The sequence below is a fragment of the Cydia pomonella genome, chromosome 11 (genome assembly GCF_033807575.1).
Source record: "Cydia pomonella isolate Wapato2018A chromosome 11, ilCydPomo1, whole genome shotgun sequence".
NCBI lineage: Eukaryota > Metazoa > Arthropoda > Insecta > Lepidoptera > Tortricidae > Cydia > Cydia pomonella.
Window position 1 is genome coordinate 19,321,895 of NC_084713.1, and position 19,304 is coordinate 19,341,198.

At 40.0% G+C, this 19,304-nt stretch overlaps 2 protein-coding genes across 3 annotated transcripts in view; one reads left to right on the plus strand and one right to left on the minus strand.

Moving 5' to 3' along the window:
• Positions 1–2,448: 2,448 nt before the first annotated feature.
• Positions 2,449–14,855, minus strand: LOC133523048 (cell division cycle protein 20 homolog). 2 transcript variants are annotated; one of them, XM_061858555.1, is made up of 11 exons: positions 14,327–14,851; positions 14,097–14,203; positions 13,709–13,879; positions 13,039–13,132; positions 11,443–11,567; positions 10,182–10,286; positions 9,071–9,217; positions 8,465–8,592; positions 6,455–6,935; positions 5,893–6,092; positions 2,449–5,213 (listed from the first exon to the last, which is right to left on the minus strand). In XM_061858555.1, exons 1-11 carry the CDS (start codon positions 14,622–14,624, stop codon positions 5,114–5,116), a joined length of 1,956 nt encoding a protein of 651 aa, XP_061714539.1. In that variant the 5' UTR covers positions 14,625–14,851; the 3' UTR covers positions 2,449–5,113. The 2 variants fall into 2 exon arrangements, with proteins under 2 accessions (XP_061714539.1, XP_061714538.1); XM_061858554.1 differs by lacking the exons at positions 2,449–5,213; positions 5,893–6,092; positions 6,455–6,935; positions 8,465–8,592 and having other exon boundaries at positions 9,080–9,217; positions 10,715–11,567; positions 14,327–14,855.
• Positions 14,856–15,789: 934 nt separating this feature from the next.
• Positions 15,790–19,304, plus strand: part of LOC133522490 (uncharacterized) — a 52,818-nt gene continuing 49,303 nt past the window's right edge. The window contains exon 1 of the mRNA XM_061857841.1: positions 15,790–16,010. The gene's annotated coding sequence lies outside the window, so the exon portion shown is untranslated. The remainder of the gene's footprint in view (positions 16,011–19,304) is intronic.

The following is a 19,304-nucleotide window of genomic DNA, read 5'->3' on the forward strand; positions in this document are numbered from 1 at the left end:
TGAAGGTTTTTTTCTTTTTACATTCCTTTGTTGCAATATGTACTTACAAATAAACAAAATATTAATGAGTAGAACAATAAGAATAATAAAAGTTTTTACAACAAACTTTCTTGTTTTTTTTTACATCTTTTTGGTGAAAATGACCCTAGTGGCCTGGTGGTCACGCTTACAGGTTGAGAAAGCTGGCACGAATGGAATGAACGAAACTTTCATTGTATGAGTGACACCTGCGGTGGCATCATGGTTCCATTTTTATCGCCTGTGGCTATGCCCGTCACTTTCGCACTTACATACTTGTTAGAACGTGACAGGCACGGTGACAAATAGAGCCGACTATCTTAGCCGTGCAGAGCTACAATTTTATTGGTTAATGTGATACACACGTACATATTTTCATTCACTCATTCGTGCCAGCTTTTGTGAATCTGAATCGACTTTTACCGGATTCTGAGACAATAAAATGCATCTTATATGTAGGTATCGCCAGGAGAGTTGGGGGTGAATAATTACAGACACAACTGCACAGAGTACCAATCGCAAAAACAGTATTGAATTAACACGTTCACTATTCGTGCCCCGTATATGTGTAACGGCAAGCCTCTATTACAAAGTCGTCAGGTTAACAATTCAGATTGGGACAGTGAACGTGTTGATCTTATACCATTAAAAAGGTTCGAGCAATTGTATATGCATATATTTATGATGGAAATAAGATACTCTTAGTATATTTATGAGAACTCGGAAACTGCTTTAACGATTTCGATCAAATTTGCTATATGGGGGTTTTCGGGCGCGAAAAATCAATCCAGCTAGGTCTTATCACTAAGAAAACGCGATTTTTTTGAGTTTTTATATGTTAGATATTTTTTAGATAGAGATTTTTATTTGCATACCAATATATGTTACATACATGGACCATGGAAAGGTTGTAGCAAAATAAAAGGTAAGTAGTTCACAATATCACACTTTGCTTACTATTCAATCAGTATTATTCAAATCAATAAAAAAAAAATACTTATATTAGTGATAATAATACGAAAACACGGCCTACACTTACGTTATAGTAAATAGTACTTGTACATTTTTTTAATTGCACTTTTCTCTAAGTAACAATAAAAAATTTCAATATATTATTACATAATAACAGATATTGAGACTACCTTTCGTATGCGCCTGTCAAAAATTTACCATTTATTTAGCAACTATGACATCTTCATGTTTAAGGTTGAATGGATGAATACCTACATATGGAGCAGATCTGCTCCTAAGCATACCAGCAGCAGCAAGCTAAAAATAATTAATAAAACCCTGAAGAAACTTTTTGTACTATCGGGGATATTCGCGGTGAACCACCTTAAGGTCGAATATATTTTAAACGTCTTGCAGGCGGTGAAGCGATACCACAAAAGTGATGACCATTGGCACTTAAAAAAAAGGTTAGCTCAAGTAAAGTTTATCGTCGTCCATTGTCTTTGTGACGGCTGGCATTTCCGCATTTGCAAACGAAGAGAAGAGGATTCCTTCTCTTGTATGCATCCTAATTGGCTATCTTTATGCTGGGGAGGCGAAGCCCAAACAAAAAGTAATAAACTGTCCTTACTATAGTCGTTCGATTTGAAGCTGGCCCGAAGCGGCTAATCTTTTGTCTATTGTTGTTAACTAAAACCGCGCGTGCCACTACCTGCAAAAAAAGGGTCGTATAATTCTAATTGGCACCTGAGCGCGGGCTAGTCCAACGCTCAAAAAACCAGTGTACCGCCTTTGTTCCCGCATATCGAGGACACATTTTAGACTGGTTCGGTAGCGTTCGACTCGCCGGCACTCAGTAGCCGTATAGGGACCACACAAGAAATCGCAAATTATTTTTCCATTTGTTCATTTTGATTCTTATTTCAATTACCATAGGATAGGAGTTGTAATTAAATAACCGGATTGGCCTAGTGGGTAGTGACCCTGCCTACGAAGCTGATGGTCCCGGGTTCAAATCCTGGTAAGGGCATTTATTCGTGTGATGAGCATGGATATTTGTTCCTGAGTCATGGGTGTTTTTTATGTATTTAAGTATTTATAAATATTTATAAGTAGGTATATTATATATCGTTGTCTAAGTACCCTCAACACAAGCCTTATTGAGCCTACTGTGGGACTTAGTCGATTTGTGTAATAATGTCCTTTAATATTTATTTATTTAATTTAACCGGTTAAAGTGACCGGGCCCTTTTTTTGCAGGTAGTGGCACGCGCCGTTTTAGTTAACAATAGAAAAAAGATAAGCCGTTGGGGGCCAGCTACAAATCTAACGACTATACATCTCGCAGTTAGCAGTTCAACTTGCAATCGGTACGAAAAAATAATACTAATCTCGAAATCTCCTCGTCATTACATAATTTTGTTGTTGTATGACTTCAAGTTTTTCAGCCATGAGAAAATGATATAAATCAAACTAGGATTCTGATAAGAAAATACTTTATTTCGTAAAACAAATCACACATGTATGTAGTCAACATCAAATCATAAATTCATTACATAATAAACAGTAGGTACCCGCAAAATATTACAAAGCTCAAAAAATGAACGAAGCTGAGGTAATTAAATGTGTCATTAACTGAAAAGAAAATTGAAATTATAGAAGAGGAGAGAAATACAGTAAAAGAACCAAGAAAGGACAGTTCCCTTTCCATTTAACGACCTCATCTTCTATATTTTTGCGATAAAAAGGTGTTAAAAGCATCTTGCGTGTAATAGAGTAGTCAATATAAAATACTGCGCCACGAAGTAAAATGATACGAAATTATAGCTAAATTCAGGATACACTAGGTAAAGGAAAGAGAATCACAGTGTTTAGAAGTCAAGAATAAAGAAAACATGATGTTTAAAAATAAGTACCTATATATATAATCCTAATTCAACATTCACTAAAGTGAGGTTCAATAGAAATTGCAAATAACGTTAACAAATCAATTTGATCAACAGTGTATATACTTAAACCTTTTATTTATATCAATTACTAGTTAAATTATATGTAAATTACATAGGTAACTAGATAAGTTTTGCAATAGAAAAATATGAAACAAAGAAGTGGCCTATCACATAAACATTTTAAAACTATATTTCCATAGACAATGTTTGGTGGGAAAACAGTTACTTTCTTTTTAAATTTACTTACATAAAAATAGATTTAAACTTTATAATGCCGGCGGGGGCTAAAGACTATTTACGAATAATTTATAAGTACATTTTCATTTCATACAAAGTTAAAATATTTGTCTACTACAAAACTTAACGACCTATGTATTAATATTTCAATGAAAACAACCATCGTAAACTTTTAGGTTATATGTCAAATGCTAACAAAATCTGTCATTTTATTTTAAATACTACATCGGTGGCAAACAGCCCCGCCCGTCGCGTTATAGCCTGTCTGGTGGTAAGCAGTCTCCGTAACCTATGTACGCCTGCAACTCCGGAGGAGTTACATGCACGTTGCCCTAACACTACCCTCCGTTGTCATATTTGTTAACATTATTGTAAATTTATCTAGAACCTCACTTTATAGTTTTACACTAAATTGTAAAGATCACAATTGTCAGTCATAATGTTTAAATATACATACAGTACATGCACTGCATGCTAAGGCTGTTATCACATTGTATGCGATTCGCAGTCGCGCGTAGCTCCGATGCTTGAGCGAGACAACGCTATGCGCGTATTATAGCGACATCCTGCTCGCACATCGGAGCGACGTGCGCATCGCATCCAGGGAGATAACAGCCTAAAAGAGAATATGGCAAACATGATCAGTCGTTGAGCATTATGATCATTCATTTATCATCTACTATGAACTCCACGCCAAATAAAACAATTATTAATACCATTTTAGAAATATTCTAACGCATTCTAGTTGATTGTAAACATAAGTTTCATAAGAACTACGTACGGCGCGCTATTAATCAATATTATTATTATTCCTGATAATTTCATGTCATCGATCGCCTATAAATTCGAAGAGTCCGGCTACGTTAAGTCTGCAGTGAAATATATTTAACACATTCACTTCCAGCGACCCGCTAGACGGGTTCTCTGCTTGTAGACGCTTTTTGCTACAAAGCGGGAAAAAACGTGTTATAGTCTACAAGCGTAGCGCGCGCTGGCAGTGACTCGCTGTATTGCTTTACGGCTAGCCGTGTTGAAGAACGTTTGGCGTCAAGTCGTTTCCGGCGGATTTTCATTCAGCCGCATTCAATCCGGCTAATCGTTGAACCGCCGCATTTCAAAACGGCCCTGTTTTTGATAACGGCTAGCCATAATGTAATACGGCGGATTATACCATCCGACTGCGACAGACGCGTAATAATTACCGTTGCGCGGTATACTTTCTACCGTAGTTAATTGACCCTTGTAATGTAAGGAACTAAGAAGTTTCGTTTTGCTATAGGGACCGTACGCAGGAGGGTCTGCCATCTTGTGGCCTAAATCGACATTAAACTCGACATCGCTTCACGTCAATAAGCATATGCTGCCCTCTACAGTTCGCACACATTGCGCGTTGCAGTTCGACATCTTGAGGCCTGGCTTAGTAACGCGAACACCGAAATTCGCAAATTGCGGGCATCTTTCTCTTTTAATTGGAGTAAAGGCGTAATTAGAGTGACAGAGAAAGATGCCCGATATTTGCAAACTTCTGTGTTCGCGGTAGGCTCTCTGAATCGGATACTTAAACTTGACGTTGTTACTATGCGCCAATAAACAGAATTGCGATATCTCCAAATGAAAAAAAAATCGGAAACTTATTAATCGAAATCTTCATTTCCAAAATGGAAGGGTCCTTTGTTTCTTGTAAAATTTTCCTGATCTTTCCGAGAACTTACCTAACTTTTTAGAAATCGTTCTCGATGCGCCAATTCAAAGGAACGGTAATACAGTATGACCTTACGACAACCACCATTACACTTCCAACTCTATGATAACGTGATCTTTATAGGGATGATACAAAATACATTTCACTGAAAACTTACATTAGCCAGACGCTAAATAATCACAGTAATTTTTTAAGTCAAAAAATAGACCTACAACAAAACTAATTCTAGTGCAGAGCTGCGAGAAGGTAATACCAGTTATCTGATTAAAGAGTTCATGTTTAGCAACGACTTGGCTGCCTTCGATTCTGTGGGCTCCTTCTTCTTCGTCGGGTCTAGCATGAAGCACTTCCAAAGACTGCAAATGAAAATCAAATTAAAAGAAACTGAGGATGGAGTTTAGAAGCAAATAAATATTCTGAGGAATTAATAATAGTAATTGTATTGGCAATGCGAGCGTCGGCGGCCTAGTGGTAAGTGATATTTGTTTGTGCAATATTAGATTTATTGGTATAGTTCATAGATGTACACGTGCTTGTGTACATCTATTAACTACGTCATAGTAAACGAGAGATAAATTGAGTCTTTTCTCAGTTCTCTATTTATATTTTTTTAAATATGCATTTATGCTTTTGTTATGTACACTATAAGTTTACATTATTACTATTTTTTCAATTGTATATCGAAATTTTAAAATTAGGAAACCATAGGTCCATAAGAAATCAATTTGTAGCTATTAGCTAAGTTGCCCATATGTTTATTTTAAGACTGTTTTTCAATTAAAAAAAAAAATGCAACGCAACTCGAACATGACTTATAAAATCCAATCTGTAATGACGACATATACGTAGAAAATGACACACGTCAAAGACAAATCTTGCACACCTCGATCTCATTTGTGTACGGACGAGTCACAACGCGCACCGCGCTATGCCCAGTTGGGCACGTGCTTCGGCAGAGGGGAAATAGCACGAATCCCCGGTGTTGGTCGATGCGTCTATTGCGGCTCTTATGCTGTAAAAGATGTGATATCTCACCGGAGCGTCTCGTCGGCGCTGGCCGACAGCACGGTGCAGCCGTCGGGCGACAGCGCCAGGTGCAGCACGCGCGCCACGTGGCCGCACAGCTCGGCCGCGCGCGACATGAGCGGGTACTTCCAGATCACCAGCTGGTTCTGCGCGTAGCCGTGCCCCGACACCAGCTCCTTGTAGTGCGTGCTCCACAGGATGGAGCACACCTGGCGGGAGGGAGGCCATGCTTTTAATTGGAGATTTAGCCTGAACATACCAAGGTTCTTTAGACCTAAATAAAGTTTCGGTCGAGATTTAAGCCGAAAAAAAGAGTCTTTTTAATACCCTACGCTATAGTTGTGCCGTTCTCGAGAACGTTCTCAGTTTTGTATAGGGAATGTTCTCATGTGAGAACATTTCCCATAGTAAACGGAGAACTTTCTCGAGAACGGCACAACTATACCCTACGTCAAATAAGCCATCGAATTTTAAGGTTGAAGCGGCCGTTAATTAACATTTTTTTTGCATAGAGCTTGGATTTTGGCAGTCTGATAGAGTAGCTAGATAATAAAATGTACATAATACCGACCTGCGACTTGGTGTCGACGGTGTTGAGGTTGGCCCCGGTGTTGACGTTCCAGATGCGGATGGTGCGGTCGGCCGTGCCGCCGCCCGAGGCGAGGATGTACATAATACCGACCTGCGACTTGGTGTCGACGGTGTTGAGGTTGGCCCCGGTGTTGACGTTCCAGATGCGGATGGTGCGGTCGGCCGTGCCGCCGCCCGAGGCGAGGATGTACATAATACCGACCTGCGACTTGGTGTCGACGGTGTTGAGGTTGGCCCCGGTGTTGACGTTCCAGATGCGGATGGTGCGGTCGGCCGTGCCGCCGCCCGAGGCGAGGATGTACATAATACCGACCTGCGACTTGGTGTCGACGGTGTTGAGGTTGGCCCCGGTGTTGACGTTCCAGATGCGGATGGTGCGGTCGGCCGTGCCGCCGCCCGAGGCGAGGATGCCGCCGGCCCACGGACACCAGGCGAGACCCTTCACGGCCGCTAAATGTTGGCTGAATAAGGTAAATTTCATATTATTCGTTGTTTGTCTGAATTTAGATATCGCAAGATGCAAATAACAGGCAATAATAAAACGTAAGTAGACTAAGAGTTTCCATAGAAAATAGGTACATTGAGTATGAGTAAGAACGAGACTACGAGTCCGAATCGAAGACAGGTCACAGCGCCATCTAAAAACTCGTTTAGGAAATAAGTGCGAGTACAATAAAATGATGAACTCTCACATGTGTAAACCGGGCCCTAAGTTAAGAAATCAATTTGAACAACTATAATTGACCCTTATATACAAAATCAGACCAGGCTAAGCTGGCAGCGATTCTGTTAGGATCATAGAGAAATAAGAAGTAATAGAGTGCTCACTCCATACAGTTTTGGTACCAAAATGCTTATTATTTTCGCAGTCGACATCTAGCATCGAAATTCTCAGTACTGCTACTTGACAATAGATGTCGACTGCGAAAATAATAAGCATTTTGGTACCAAAACTGAAGGTAATGTATGGAAGTGAGCACTTTATTACTTCTTATTTGTCTATGGTTAGGATAGGATAGGCAGATTCCATACATAAAAATTTAACATACATGGTTAATGATGACAGAAGGTTTTTATTTTTATTTATTTTTTATTTAATTTATTTAGGATCACCAACAGACAATAAATACATCAGAGAAAAAATAATCTGTAGCTTACATAACATTAAGGGTAGATGTTTGTCCAATTATAGGTAACCACAGCTTATTCCAGTATCTTAGGATGAACAATATAAGTACAGTAAGACATTTAGACTTAAGCTATTAATAAATTAATAAATAAAATTTAACTAAAATTAAAATTCAACAAAACACACAAGGTTCGGTACAATCGATTTCATACAGGCTAGGGCCTTTATATCCGATTGGATAAAAATCTTGATAACGCGATGCAGAATTTTTAATACACGACACAACGCCATCTAATATGCAATTATGAAACTCAACACACCTGGGGTCATTATACAAAGAAAAATCTTGATAGCGCGATTCAGGATTTTTATTACATTGAGCGACGCCATCTAGTATGCCATTCTTAAACTAAACAAAATCCGTATGAGCCCGGTGTCATTTTCTCTAGAACAATCTTTTCGCGCGATTCAGGATTTCTATAACATGGGACAACGCCACCTACCGTTCGATGTGCAAACTAATCAAAAATCCCTCGAGGCCGAGTCATCATCTAAAGAAAAATGTTAATAGCGCGATTCAGGATTTCTATAACACGGAACAGCGCCACTTACCGTTAGATGTGCAAACTAAACAAAATTTCCTTGAGGCAGAGTCATCATCTAAAGAAAAATGTTAATAGCGCGATTCAGGATTTCTATAACACGGAACAGCGCCACCTACCGTCGGTTGTGCAAACTAATCAAAAATTCCTTGAGGTCGAGTCATCATCTCAAGAAAAATCTTAATAGCGCGATTCAGTTTTTTCACTTCACGCAACAGAGCCATCTAGCGTGCGATTCGTAAACTAAATGAGTACTTACTTGAACGAGTACAAGTACTGCGGCTGTGAGTAGCGCTGCCCCTGGGCGAGGGGCCAGATGTTGAGCAGGTTGTCGTTGCCGCCCGACGCCAGGTAGCGCCCGTCCGGGGACCACTTTAGGCCGCAAATCTATACAAGACAATTACAGTAACAAACATAACAAGAAAAACGACCGGATAGGCCTAGTGGACAGTGAATTTAATTGTGTAATGAATACAGATGTTGATCCTGAGTCGTAGGTGTTTTCTATAATTATGTGTTTATCTATATACGTATGTATATCGTGGCCTAGGACTCATAGTACAAGCTTTGCTTAGTTTTGGGGCTAGGTCGATCTGTGTGAGTTTGTCTCCAAAATATTTATTTATTATTATTTATTAACCCCTTAACGCATGTCATAAAAGATATTTTATGACATATGCCATATACGATTGCATATGCGGTAGGTAAAGGGTTAAAAATTGGTTACAGGTGGATCTTATTTGGTTATCTCTACTTTGTTAATTTTTATTCTATTTATTTTTCATTTAATTTTCTGCCTTACCATAACAACAATAAATTATACGCCCCATCTTAAGAAAAAGGTGTTAGATGTAATCTGTCAAACCTCTTGTGTGTGCGCCGACAATGTGGCGACAGCATGGTCGCGCTGCCGCACGTCGTGGTGTATGATGGTTCCGTCGCGGGCCCCGCTCGACACCACGTATGTGTTCCAGGCGAGAGAACCGACCCGGCCTGTGTGGCCGTCCATTATCTGTACAAGTAGATAAATTTAAAATTTTAGATGAATTTGGATTTGGTCGATTTTGGTAGTTATTTCACGAAACACGAGGCTTGGAACCGGTTTCTAAAACACCGGTTTGTTTCGGTTTTCCTCCGAACTTTTATAAGAACGCGAACGTTTTATGAACATACATCAGGGTTTTTGGTGCGGGAATGTTTTACACTAGCCAAAAAACAGGTTTTTTTTTTTTTACCGCATTTGGAGCTTACTGTCTATTTTTAATTCATAGTTTGGTAATTATTTTACAATAAACAAAGTTATAAATACACGAAAACATTCCCGCACCAAAAACCCCGATGTATGTTTATGAACTTTATTGTAACCTACAAATACCGGTTTATTCGAAGAGCGACGAAACGTCCGGCCGGCCTGGAGTAAACATAGACACCGAGACAGGATTTAACCGGTTTTTATTGTTCAAAATCGGTTAATTAGACAAGAACAGTTCTCATAAAAACCGGTTTAAAAATAACGGTTTTTGGGGCGAAACCGAAATTAAAAGTCCTTGCGCTAAGTACATGATAACGGTTTGGAAATTTAACCGATTTCCCGAGCCTTGATATATATAGTTTGTCAAAGGGCTATCTCATTTCAAACATAGACAGAGGGAGTCATACTATCTTTGTCTTACACTAGTATTAGCATCCAAAAGAAAAGGATGAGTATAGTTTTTTTGTTCTTATTTACTGACAAATTGGTTTGACCAACTATAGTATTTTATATATGGCCAGTAATTGTGTAACATGACAAACCTGCATGGTGCAGTAACTGCGCGCACTGGCCGGTAAAAAATGTCCTTTTCCCCCGTCTTTAGTTTTTTTTTCGGGTAAATTTTCTCGACAACTTGAAGGCGAGTCGCACAACTCAAATTACATTCATTTAATGTTATTCAAAACTTAAATGCTGTATTGTTCTTGCTACAGGTGTTAGTTACCCTAAGCCGCTTGATCTTCTCGCAGTCCCACAGCTCCACGGTGGCGGCCGACGTGCCCACGGCCAGGTGCGAGCCGCCGCCTTGCACCCATTGCACGGAGCAGACCTACAATTATAAAAATTATTATGTTTGACGTTTTCTTTCTTGCCCTACAGTGCTTTTGTTATGTGCAATAAAGTTAAAAAATAATAATAAAGGACTAAATCCCAGTGTTTCAGAAATCTGCAGGCTTAATTAGTCAATCATCTTGGAAGCTTTCAGATACTAATGTACATGATTCCTGCCGTTTAATACTCGGAATACCCCCGCCACACTATGTTCCCCACGCTGCTCCTCGCGCTGCCGCGATGTTGCCCTCTGTGGCTACGCCCAGGGAGCGGTGGGCATGACGAGGAACCTTCCTACACTATGTTTCTGTCTACTTTCCTCGCCACTTCCCATGCCACTCAACGAGTGTGTGGCAGGAGTATAAGAAAAGTATTTCCACAGGTACACGGCGCTGCCGAGCGCCGCGGCCAGGATGTTGGACGTACCGTCTCGGAAGCCTCCAGCGCCATGAGCTGCTCGATCTGTCCGGTGCCGGCGTTCCACAGGTACACGGCGCTGCCGAGCGCCACGGGCAGGATGTTGGACGTACCGTCTCGGAAGCCTCCAGCGCCATGAGCTGCTCGATCTGTCCGGTGCCGGCGTTCCACAGGTACACGGCGTTGCCGAGCGCCACGGGCAGGATGTTGGACGTACCGTCTCGGAAGCCTCCAGCGCCATGAGCTGCTCGATCTGTCCGGTGCCGGCGTTCCACAGGTACACGGCGCTGCCGAGCGCCACGGGCAGGATGTTGGACGTACCGTCTCGGAAGCCTCCAGCGCCATGAGCTGCTCGATCTGTCCGGTGCCGGCGTTCCACAGGTACACGGCGCTGCCGAGCGCCACGGGCAGGATGTTGGACGTACCGTCTCGGAAGCCTCCAGCGCCATGAGCTGCTCGATCTGTCCGGTGCCGGCGTTCCACAGGTACACGGCGCTGCCGAGCGCCATGGGCAGGATGTTGGACGTACCGTCTCGGAAGCCTCCAGCGCCATGAGCTGCTCGATCTGTCCGGTGCCGGCGTTCCACAGGTACACGGCGCTGCCGAGCGCCACGGGCAGGATGTTGGACGTACCGTCTCGGAAGCCTCCAGCGCCATGAGCTGCTCGATCTGTCCGGTGCCGGCGTTCCACAGGTACACGGCGTTGCCGAGCGCCACGGGCAGGATGTTGGACGTACCGTCTCGGAAGCCTCCAGCGCCATGAGCTGCTCGATCTGTCCGGTGCCGGCGTTCCACAGGTACACGGCGTTGCCGAGCGCCACGGCCAGGATGTTGGACGCGCTCCAGTCCACTAGGTTAAGATCTGGGGACAAAACGTTGTACTAACCATAATTTCTCGCAATTTTTACCCCTCAGGACTTTGAAATGTCTAAATATCAGGCTTTTTAGAATCTTTATCTATTTTGTATGAAATCGCGACGGTGGGTGTTGAGGAATAATCTTTCGACGCCATTTACTTACCTTACTAGTTAGTAACAGCCTTAATTAAACTTATATTCTGATAAAAAGAAAGATTGCGTAATACATTTTGAATGAATACGCGACATAGGGGCTGCATGTCCCCAGTGGTAACAAGAGGGAATTATTTCGTCCCAGTTGTCCCCAATGATACTAGGTACTATTGGGGACTATCGGATGGGGAAAAACGGCAACACGCCAAGACATGTTCACAAATTCAATCAATGGAAATTGTGTTTACAAACATTAGTTGTTTCAGTCACATAATATAATAATTATAAGGAAAGGGGTCTCGACCCCCGCTCCGGGTCATTCCTAGCGCAAAGGTTGTCCATCGCGGTTCAACGCGGAAACGCAGCAAGCGTGATGGGCACCTTTGCGTTGGGAGCGACGCGGGGTGGGTTGTTTGACTAGTTTTTTAGAGGTTAGTTTAGGTTTAGTTTTATTTATAGTTAAGTTTATTTGTTAGTCCTTAAGTATTTTAATGATTGTATTTTTTTATTTAATCTTAAGGTTTTAATAATTATAAATTATAAAGCTTCCTAATAAGTAGCTATATACATGGCTATTGTCCTGTCGAATCTCTTGTATGCCTACGAAACGTGGTGCCTGTATCAGAAGCATATTCGCTCATTGGACAGCTTCCATCTGAGAAGCCACCGCGAAACTATGGGCATCCATTGGTCCGACCGCGTTAGGAACACGGAGATTCTTAGGCGTGCCGATGTTGCTGGAATAGAGGCCTACCTAATGAGACGACAGCTACGATGGTGCGTTCACGTCTCCCGCATGTCCCAGGACCGACTCGCGAAACACATCTTCTTCTGGGGAACTGCAAGATGGAAAGCGCCAGCAAAGTGGCAAGTTCTTGCGGTTCAAAGATGTGTTGAAGCGGCATATGAAGAGAGCTCATATAGAGCCAACAACATGGGAGAGTCTAGCCAGTGACGGTGCGTCAGTTTGAAGCTAGGCGGCGTACAGAACTGGACACTAAGTACGACAAGCTAAAGGCCTTGTGGCCATACTTTACAATTATGTTGGAGGAGTGCTGAGCTGCAGACTGTGTGGTCTCACATTCGCTGCAAACATTCTCTATAGCAGTCAACTAAGAGCACATCAGCAACACTCTCAGCGGTAGAATGCAGTTGCAGTGGCCGAAAACGGCTAGGAGGATGATAAGCTATATTTTATAACAAACATCAAATTCTTAGCTTGAATTGACTTCATGGTTCCATAGCATGAACATCTGTTTCCCTTACATTGCAAACGAACGCACGAAATCGAACAAGAACTTTTGAAAATCTAAAATTACTTACAATAGTCATCGAGAATTTCAGGAGCATCGAGGATCCTGTCCGGGGCTTGGGGAATGTACCGGGTAGTGTTCTTCACCGATGACGGCACCTTGGCCTACAATAGATGCAAGTCCAAGATTAGGGTCTACACAAACAGACACTTCTCTCGGCAATTTCTTTGCGAGGCAGCTCATTGTATCCTTATGAAGATATAGATCAGAATATTAGTAAAACAGATTTTCTAATTATTGGAGTCAATTTATATGAGGTATATAAAGTATACACTAAATAACTATCAGGGCCTATGTCACACATCTCACGTGTGAATCGAGGGGTAATTCTGGGAATTTTTTTTCCCACCTTTGACTTTGAGTTTTGAACTTTGGTGGTAATTACTGGGAAAACAAAATCCCACCTTTTACCAGTGGTACCAAACCGAGTTGGTGGTAATAACTAGGGGGAATAACTAAATCAACTCACGCGAGGTAATTTTTCTAATAAACTGTGCATAAGAGATGCAGTCTCGTTTCGCGCGACTATCATGAATTGCGAGTAGACTTCTAGTCAAGCTTGCTGTACAGAAGCTCTTGAAGTGAAACAACACTTAATACAGAAACTGAGTGCTCTTTAAAGCTTTTGAAGAGTAAGGTGAATTTTGACTGATTCAAACCAAAAAACATCCAACATCAACCTGTGAGTAGACCACCCGCAGTCTGTTCTGGTAGCCCTCGGGCGCCGCTGGCGCCTTGCAAGTGTACTGTAGCAGGCGTCCAGGCTCCATGTCGGTGAGGGCCCGTCCTATGGCCTCGCCGGCCACTTTTTGGGCTACCACCTCTTCGCCTTTGTCATCTTCACGGCTCATCTAAAAATATACAATTATTGCATATGGTTTACTAATTAAGACTAAAAAAACAATGGGTTGCACTCCGGGAGCCGGCAGAAGTGAAAACTTGAATATTAGTGTTGTGTAGTATCAGACTAGACAAATACTTAACCAGCGCAAAGAATTCATTTTAAGTGAAGATCACCCAGATTCAACTGCCTGCCTGATTAATAAATAATAATAATAATAAACTTACCATGTAATGACACAAGTCATAATTAGAATTACTTCTCGAGGGGATGAATCTGTCGGCCTTGTTTGGTGTTTTAGAAGCCTTATTTGGAGTTGGAGTGGTGGAGCGCCCTGGAAAAGAAAAACATTCTAACTTTAACTACAAACAGTTGCAAAGAAATTCAATCTACTTAAGTCCGTAAATAAAGACTATCAGGTCAAGTTCATTCAAACATTATTATTTCAAAAAATTACCTGGTGACTTGTTCTTCGAAGGAGTCTTCTTCCCTTTTTTATTTTCAGATCTTGTCGGGGTCTTGCTGGAGTGCACGCTGTTAACGCTTTGATTGGCCGATATCGACAACTTCTGCATAGATTGGCTACACGAACTTATATTTATGTTGGAAGAGTTTTTAAAAGAAGCACTCAAAGATGGATTTATGTTCTCGTTGTTGTTTTTCTTGGCCCATCGCTGAGGAGGCCCTCGAGTTATAGGCCCGTCCATAGTAGTAGCTAAACTATTCAATTCATTAAGATAATTGAACTGTGCCATTGCTTTCTTCACGCAACAGCACGGGCGGAAGCAATCGGCCTCAAATACTTATTTAAGAAGTTAACTAGTAACAACACTAATACTATATAATGCACTTAGTATTAGAACGCTTTACGCATATAAATATTCATGTAAAATACGCACTTCTGATAGTACACTAGAATTTAACGAAACAGAGTTCGGAGAGTTCCGTTAAAATTTAAAATCATTTCAACGCAGCTGTCGAACGAATGACATTTACAACCAGTGTTGTCACATACAAGTTTAGCGAAATGGTAGAACAGTGGGCCTACCGCGAAAACCGAATTTCGCAAATTGCGGGGATCTTGCTCTTTTACTCTCACTAAGACGTAATTAGAGTGACAGAGAAAAATGCCCGCAATTGACGAACTTCGATTTTTGCGGTTGTAGCCCAGGGTGCAAAAATAGGTAGAAATGGGTGGAGTTTAAAATGAAAAATAGGTAGATCTATCACTCAATAGAAGTACATTTTTATGATTAAAAATGTGCATAAAATGTTTTAAATTATTTATAAGTTTTTAATATTGTGACGTCAGTACACGTGTTGCTTAAAGAAATTGAAACAAAGTTAGGATTTCCATTGTTTGTAGGTAATAAACCTGCTTGTATAATCTGTTTCCTTAGCAAGCTTTCATTAAATCGAATCAAAATTCGGTAGAAATTAAGTAATTTTTCGTCACATGTATTGAGAATTGCTTACAATAGTACGATTTTGAAAAATAGGTAGATTTCAGGCTGAGGGAGGTAGATAGGTAGAACGCAGGCAAAATAGGTAGATCTACCGAAAATTTGGTAGATGTGACAACACTGTATACAACTCTTACAAGATGTTGCCGCAAATAAAATATGCAAAAACGTTTCTTTTTCAGTTAAATTAGCTTTTTTCGAAGATTTTGTAGTAAATTACACACATAATTATAAATAAAAAAGTAAAAATAAATACAATTTTCTACATTTTGTCATTTTTAAAGAATTGATAACGGAATCAAATTTATACATGGCAAAATAACTACCATTCACACAAGGTAAGGCCATATTCAGATCAAGAATTTAAGAATTTAAACTGAATTAGAACCAATCATAAATCAGACTTTTTGTTTAAACACGAATAGCATCGATAGACTTTCTTGACAGATCGCGAAGAAAACAACAAAGTGCATTAGAAAAAGAAAAAGATGCATACAATATGATACAATACAAATGTGCATTACCCACGAATGCATCGAATAATACAGTTGTTTGTTTGGGTTATTAAGTTTTTTTAGTGCGGAATTAAGTTTTTTCGTTACATGATTACAGGAACGTTTGTTGTGATGTATTTGCAAGCTAAATAAACAAATACTGGATTGCGGTTGCCATCGCGGGGTAAGTTTTTTGTTGTTTATTTGAAACTTTGTGAAACGGTTACAACAAGGACTTACCACTAAACAAATCACATAATGAATGTGTATTCGTTAAGTAATTTCCCATTTATGTAAGATCATGACTGCAAAACATTTGTGTGTAAAAAGATGCATTTCAGTCTAATTACTCTATGTTTTGCATCCCTATGAAGTTTTGCTCTAATAATTTGTACATCGCAATTATTATTCGAGTTGTGCTAAAACGCAAATGAAATAGGAAGTTCTTTATAAAGATAATATTACTGTTACATGATAACAACTTAGAAAATTGTTTAGCCAGGTTATAATTGATTGTAACAAAGGAATTTCAGGAAATGTATTGGATTCAAATTTATACTACTATATTTACTTATTAGCCAATTTATTTCGTAAATAAAATACGTTGGTAAAAATAATTGGTTCTATAACGAATAGGAAACTTAGAATCTGCACATCCTAAAAACATTATATTATATTTACCCCTATTTTATATCAGTTAATAAACACTGTTTAACACATATTAAACAAAAAAAACAATATTTAACAATTTTTCTTTGTTTATAACAGAAAATAAATCATATAAGTCAAGTATATATTGCTGCTAGATAGAGATTAGACCTCTTTTGGAGCCCAAAACTAGGAAATATGAGTCACATATCAGTTTAAGGCCTTATTTGTTGTTCAAGTTATAGTTCTGACCATATTATGGCTAATGTCAATTCCAATCATATCTGTTTTATATATTTATCTGAAACTAGGTACTACCCAAACATTAAATCTTATTGATTTGCCTTGTTTACATGTTAAGCAAATTTTGATTATACAGTCACCTGCAATAATATGTTACACAACAAAGGCTTCAAAAATATCTGACAATCTTATTTGTAGTGTCAATGTTATTTTGGATGTCAAACTTCTATGACATGATGTATAAATAACACTTGCACTGTGTGTGCTATCATAATCATTGCAGACTTATCTTGGTCTGACTATAGTTTTGTAGATATTAGCGATTTCCAAAATTACCCTGATCACAAATTTGTCCCAAAGAGCAGTGGTGGATTTGTAGTCTCGGCCGCCCTAGGCGCTTGGGCAAATAGCACCATATATTGACAACCCATCATCAGGCCTTATAACAAATTAAGAATAAATCATTTTACCGGTGGGGCCTAGGGCGTAGTGACCCTGCCTATGGTACCAGTCGTTTTTTTTTTTTTTTATACTACGTCGGTGGCAAACAAGCATACGACCCGCCTGATGGTAAGCAGTCTCCGTAGCCTATGTATGCCTGCAACTCCGGAGGAGTTACATGCGCGTTGCCGACCCTAACCCCCTCCCACCCCTCGTTGAGCTCTGGCAACCTTACTCACCGGCAGGAACACAACACTATGAGTAGGGTCTAGTGTTATTTGGCTGCTGTTCTGTGAGGTGGAGGTACTTCCCCAGTTGGGCTCTGCTCTAGATCTGGAATGACATCCACTGGCTGTGCCCTACCACACAAAGCGAGATGACATTCACAATGCCCATACCTCTCTTATGGACGTAGTTTAAGGACGTACCCGGGTCCGGGTCCCGGTTAAGGCATTTATTTCTGTGATGAACACAGATATTTGTTCCTATGGATGTTTTCTATCTATATAATGTATTTATTTATATACATACGTATATATGTCGCCTAGTACCCATAGTATAGTCTGTGCAAAAAGAGAAGAGACATGGAATCTATGGAGCCCAATACAATCCACAGCTCTTCTCTTTCTGAACAGAGTCTACAAGCTTTGCTTAGTTTGAGGCTAGGTAAATAGATCTGTGTAGATTGTCCCCAAACATTTAATTATTATTTATTTTACATACTCGCATTACTCATTGCCTTTGACCTTCCAACAGGTGCCCATGGATTGATTTTTTTAACCTCATACATGATTAAGTCCTGTTTCTATGTATTAATAATGTGTAAAAATCGTTTAAATCAGTATCATTAATAATCTTGTAATAAAGTTTAAGCTAATGGTGAGTGAAGGAAAACAAAGTTACAATACATAATCATGTTGTGTATGATTATATTGATTATCTAACTCTCATTAGTCTCTTTAATCATTTTGCTAATGATAATGACTTCTTGTTGAGGCTGTTTGACTCAGTTTAGACCTGCCTTAAAAAATCAACTTTGTTTGTTAATAGACAATGGACATAATTGATTCTTAGATAACACTGAGGAAATTAAGAGAACAGAACAGCAAGTTACGAGTAAAGAAAAATTAGTGATTATAAAACTTGTAGTGCGAAGGAAGTGCCTCATTTCCAGTAAAAAAAGAATTCACCTGGTGGGTTCTTGGTAGTAAATGTGTTAAAGTTAGTGTTGTAGTTGTCTCTTCATTTTCTTCTGTAACTTCTTTGAGTCTGTACCTAATGCTGGGAATTTTATTTATTTATTTTAAGCTTCACTTATTCATAAGATAATGTTTCTCTCCTTTAGAGTTGGCCTGTATTCTTTTTAACAATCCGCCCATCTGTTTGGAGGTCCGTGTACTGGTCTTTGAGAACTAGGCCCCCATGCTTGGACACGCTTGCTTCACCTTCCATCATCTATTAGTGTTATATTATATTATTATAAAATTAAATTCAGCATCGGTAATGCCCTGGTGACGTCTTGTCTTAAATTTACTGTCTAAGTACCAGTTGCACCAGCCACAGTTGAAGAACTGGCCAACGTCACTCAGTAGTGAACTATGGAACTTCCCATCTAATAAATTTTAGCGAACACATTAACGGTGACAGACGGTTTTGTGCAACCGACCCTAACAGTCGCTATCAGATATATCGGAGCGGCCGAGGTTGCCAAAAATATTCGAACGCGGACTCTAACGCTTTGACAATAGAGGCGTGTTCAGATATTTGTGAGCACCTTGGCCGCTCTCATGTATCTGATGGCGACTGTACACCCAGTATCCCTTGAACTCTTTTGTACACATATTCTGTGATTAGGACGGGTCTAACGCGAAATAGTTTTTTTTTATTATCTTTTCCGCCATTTCAGCTGGATTGCCCCTATTTGCCACTATATAAGTGTCTGTGAAATACTAATGCATTGTAAAAACTGCAACTCTATGGTTGCTGATGGCATTCACTAGGTTTTACCATCCTCCTGTATAGTGCCTATAGTGGTAACGTTTTTTTCGGCCCATTAAGTCTGACCTTATTATAGGTCTGTCTGTATCATAGAGAAATGAGTAACATAGAGTGCTCACTCCATACATCAGTTTTGGTACTAAAACGA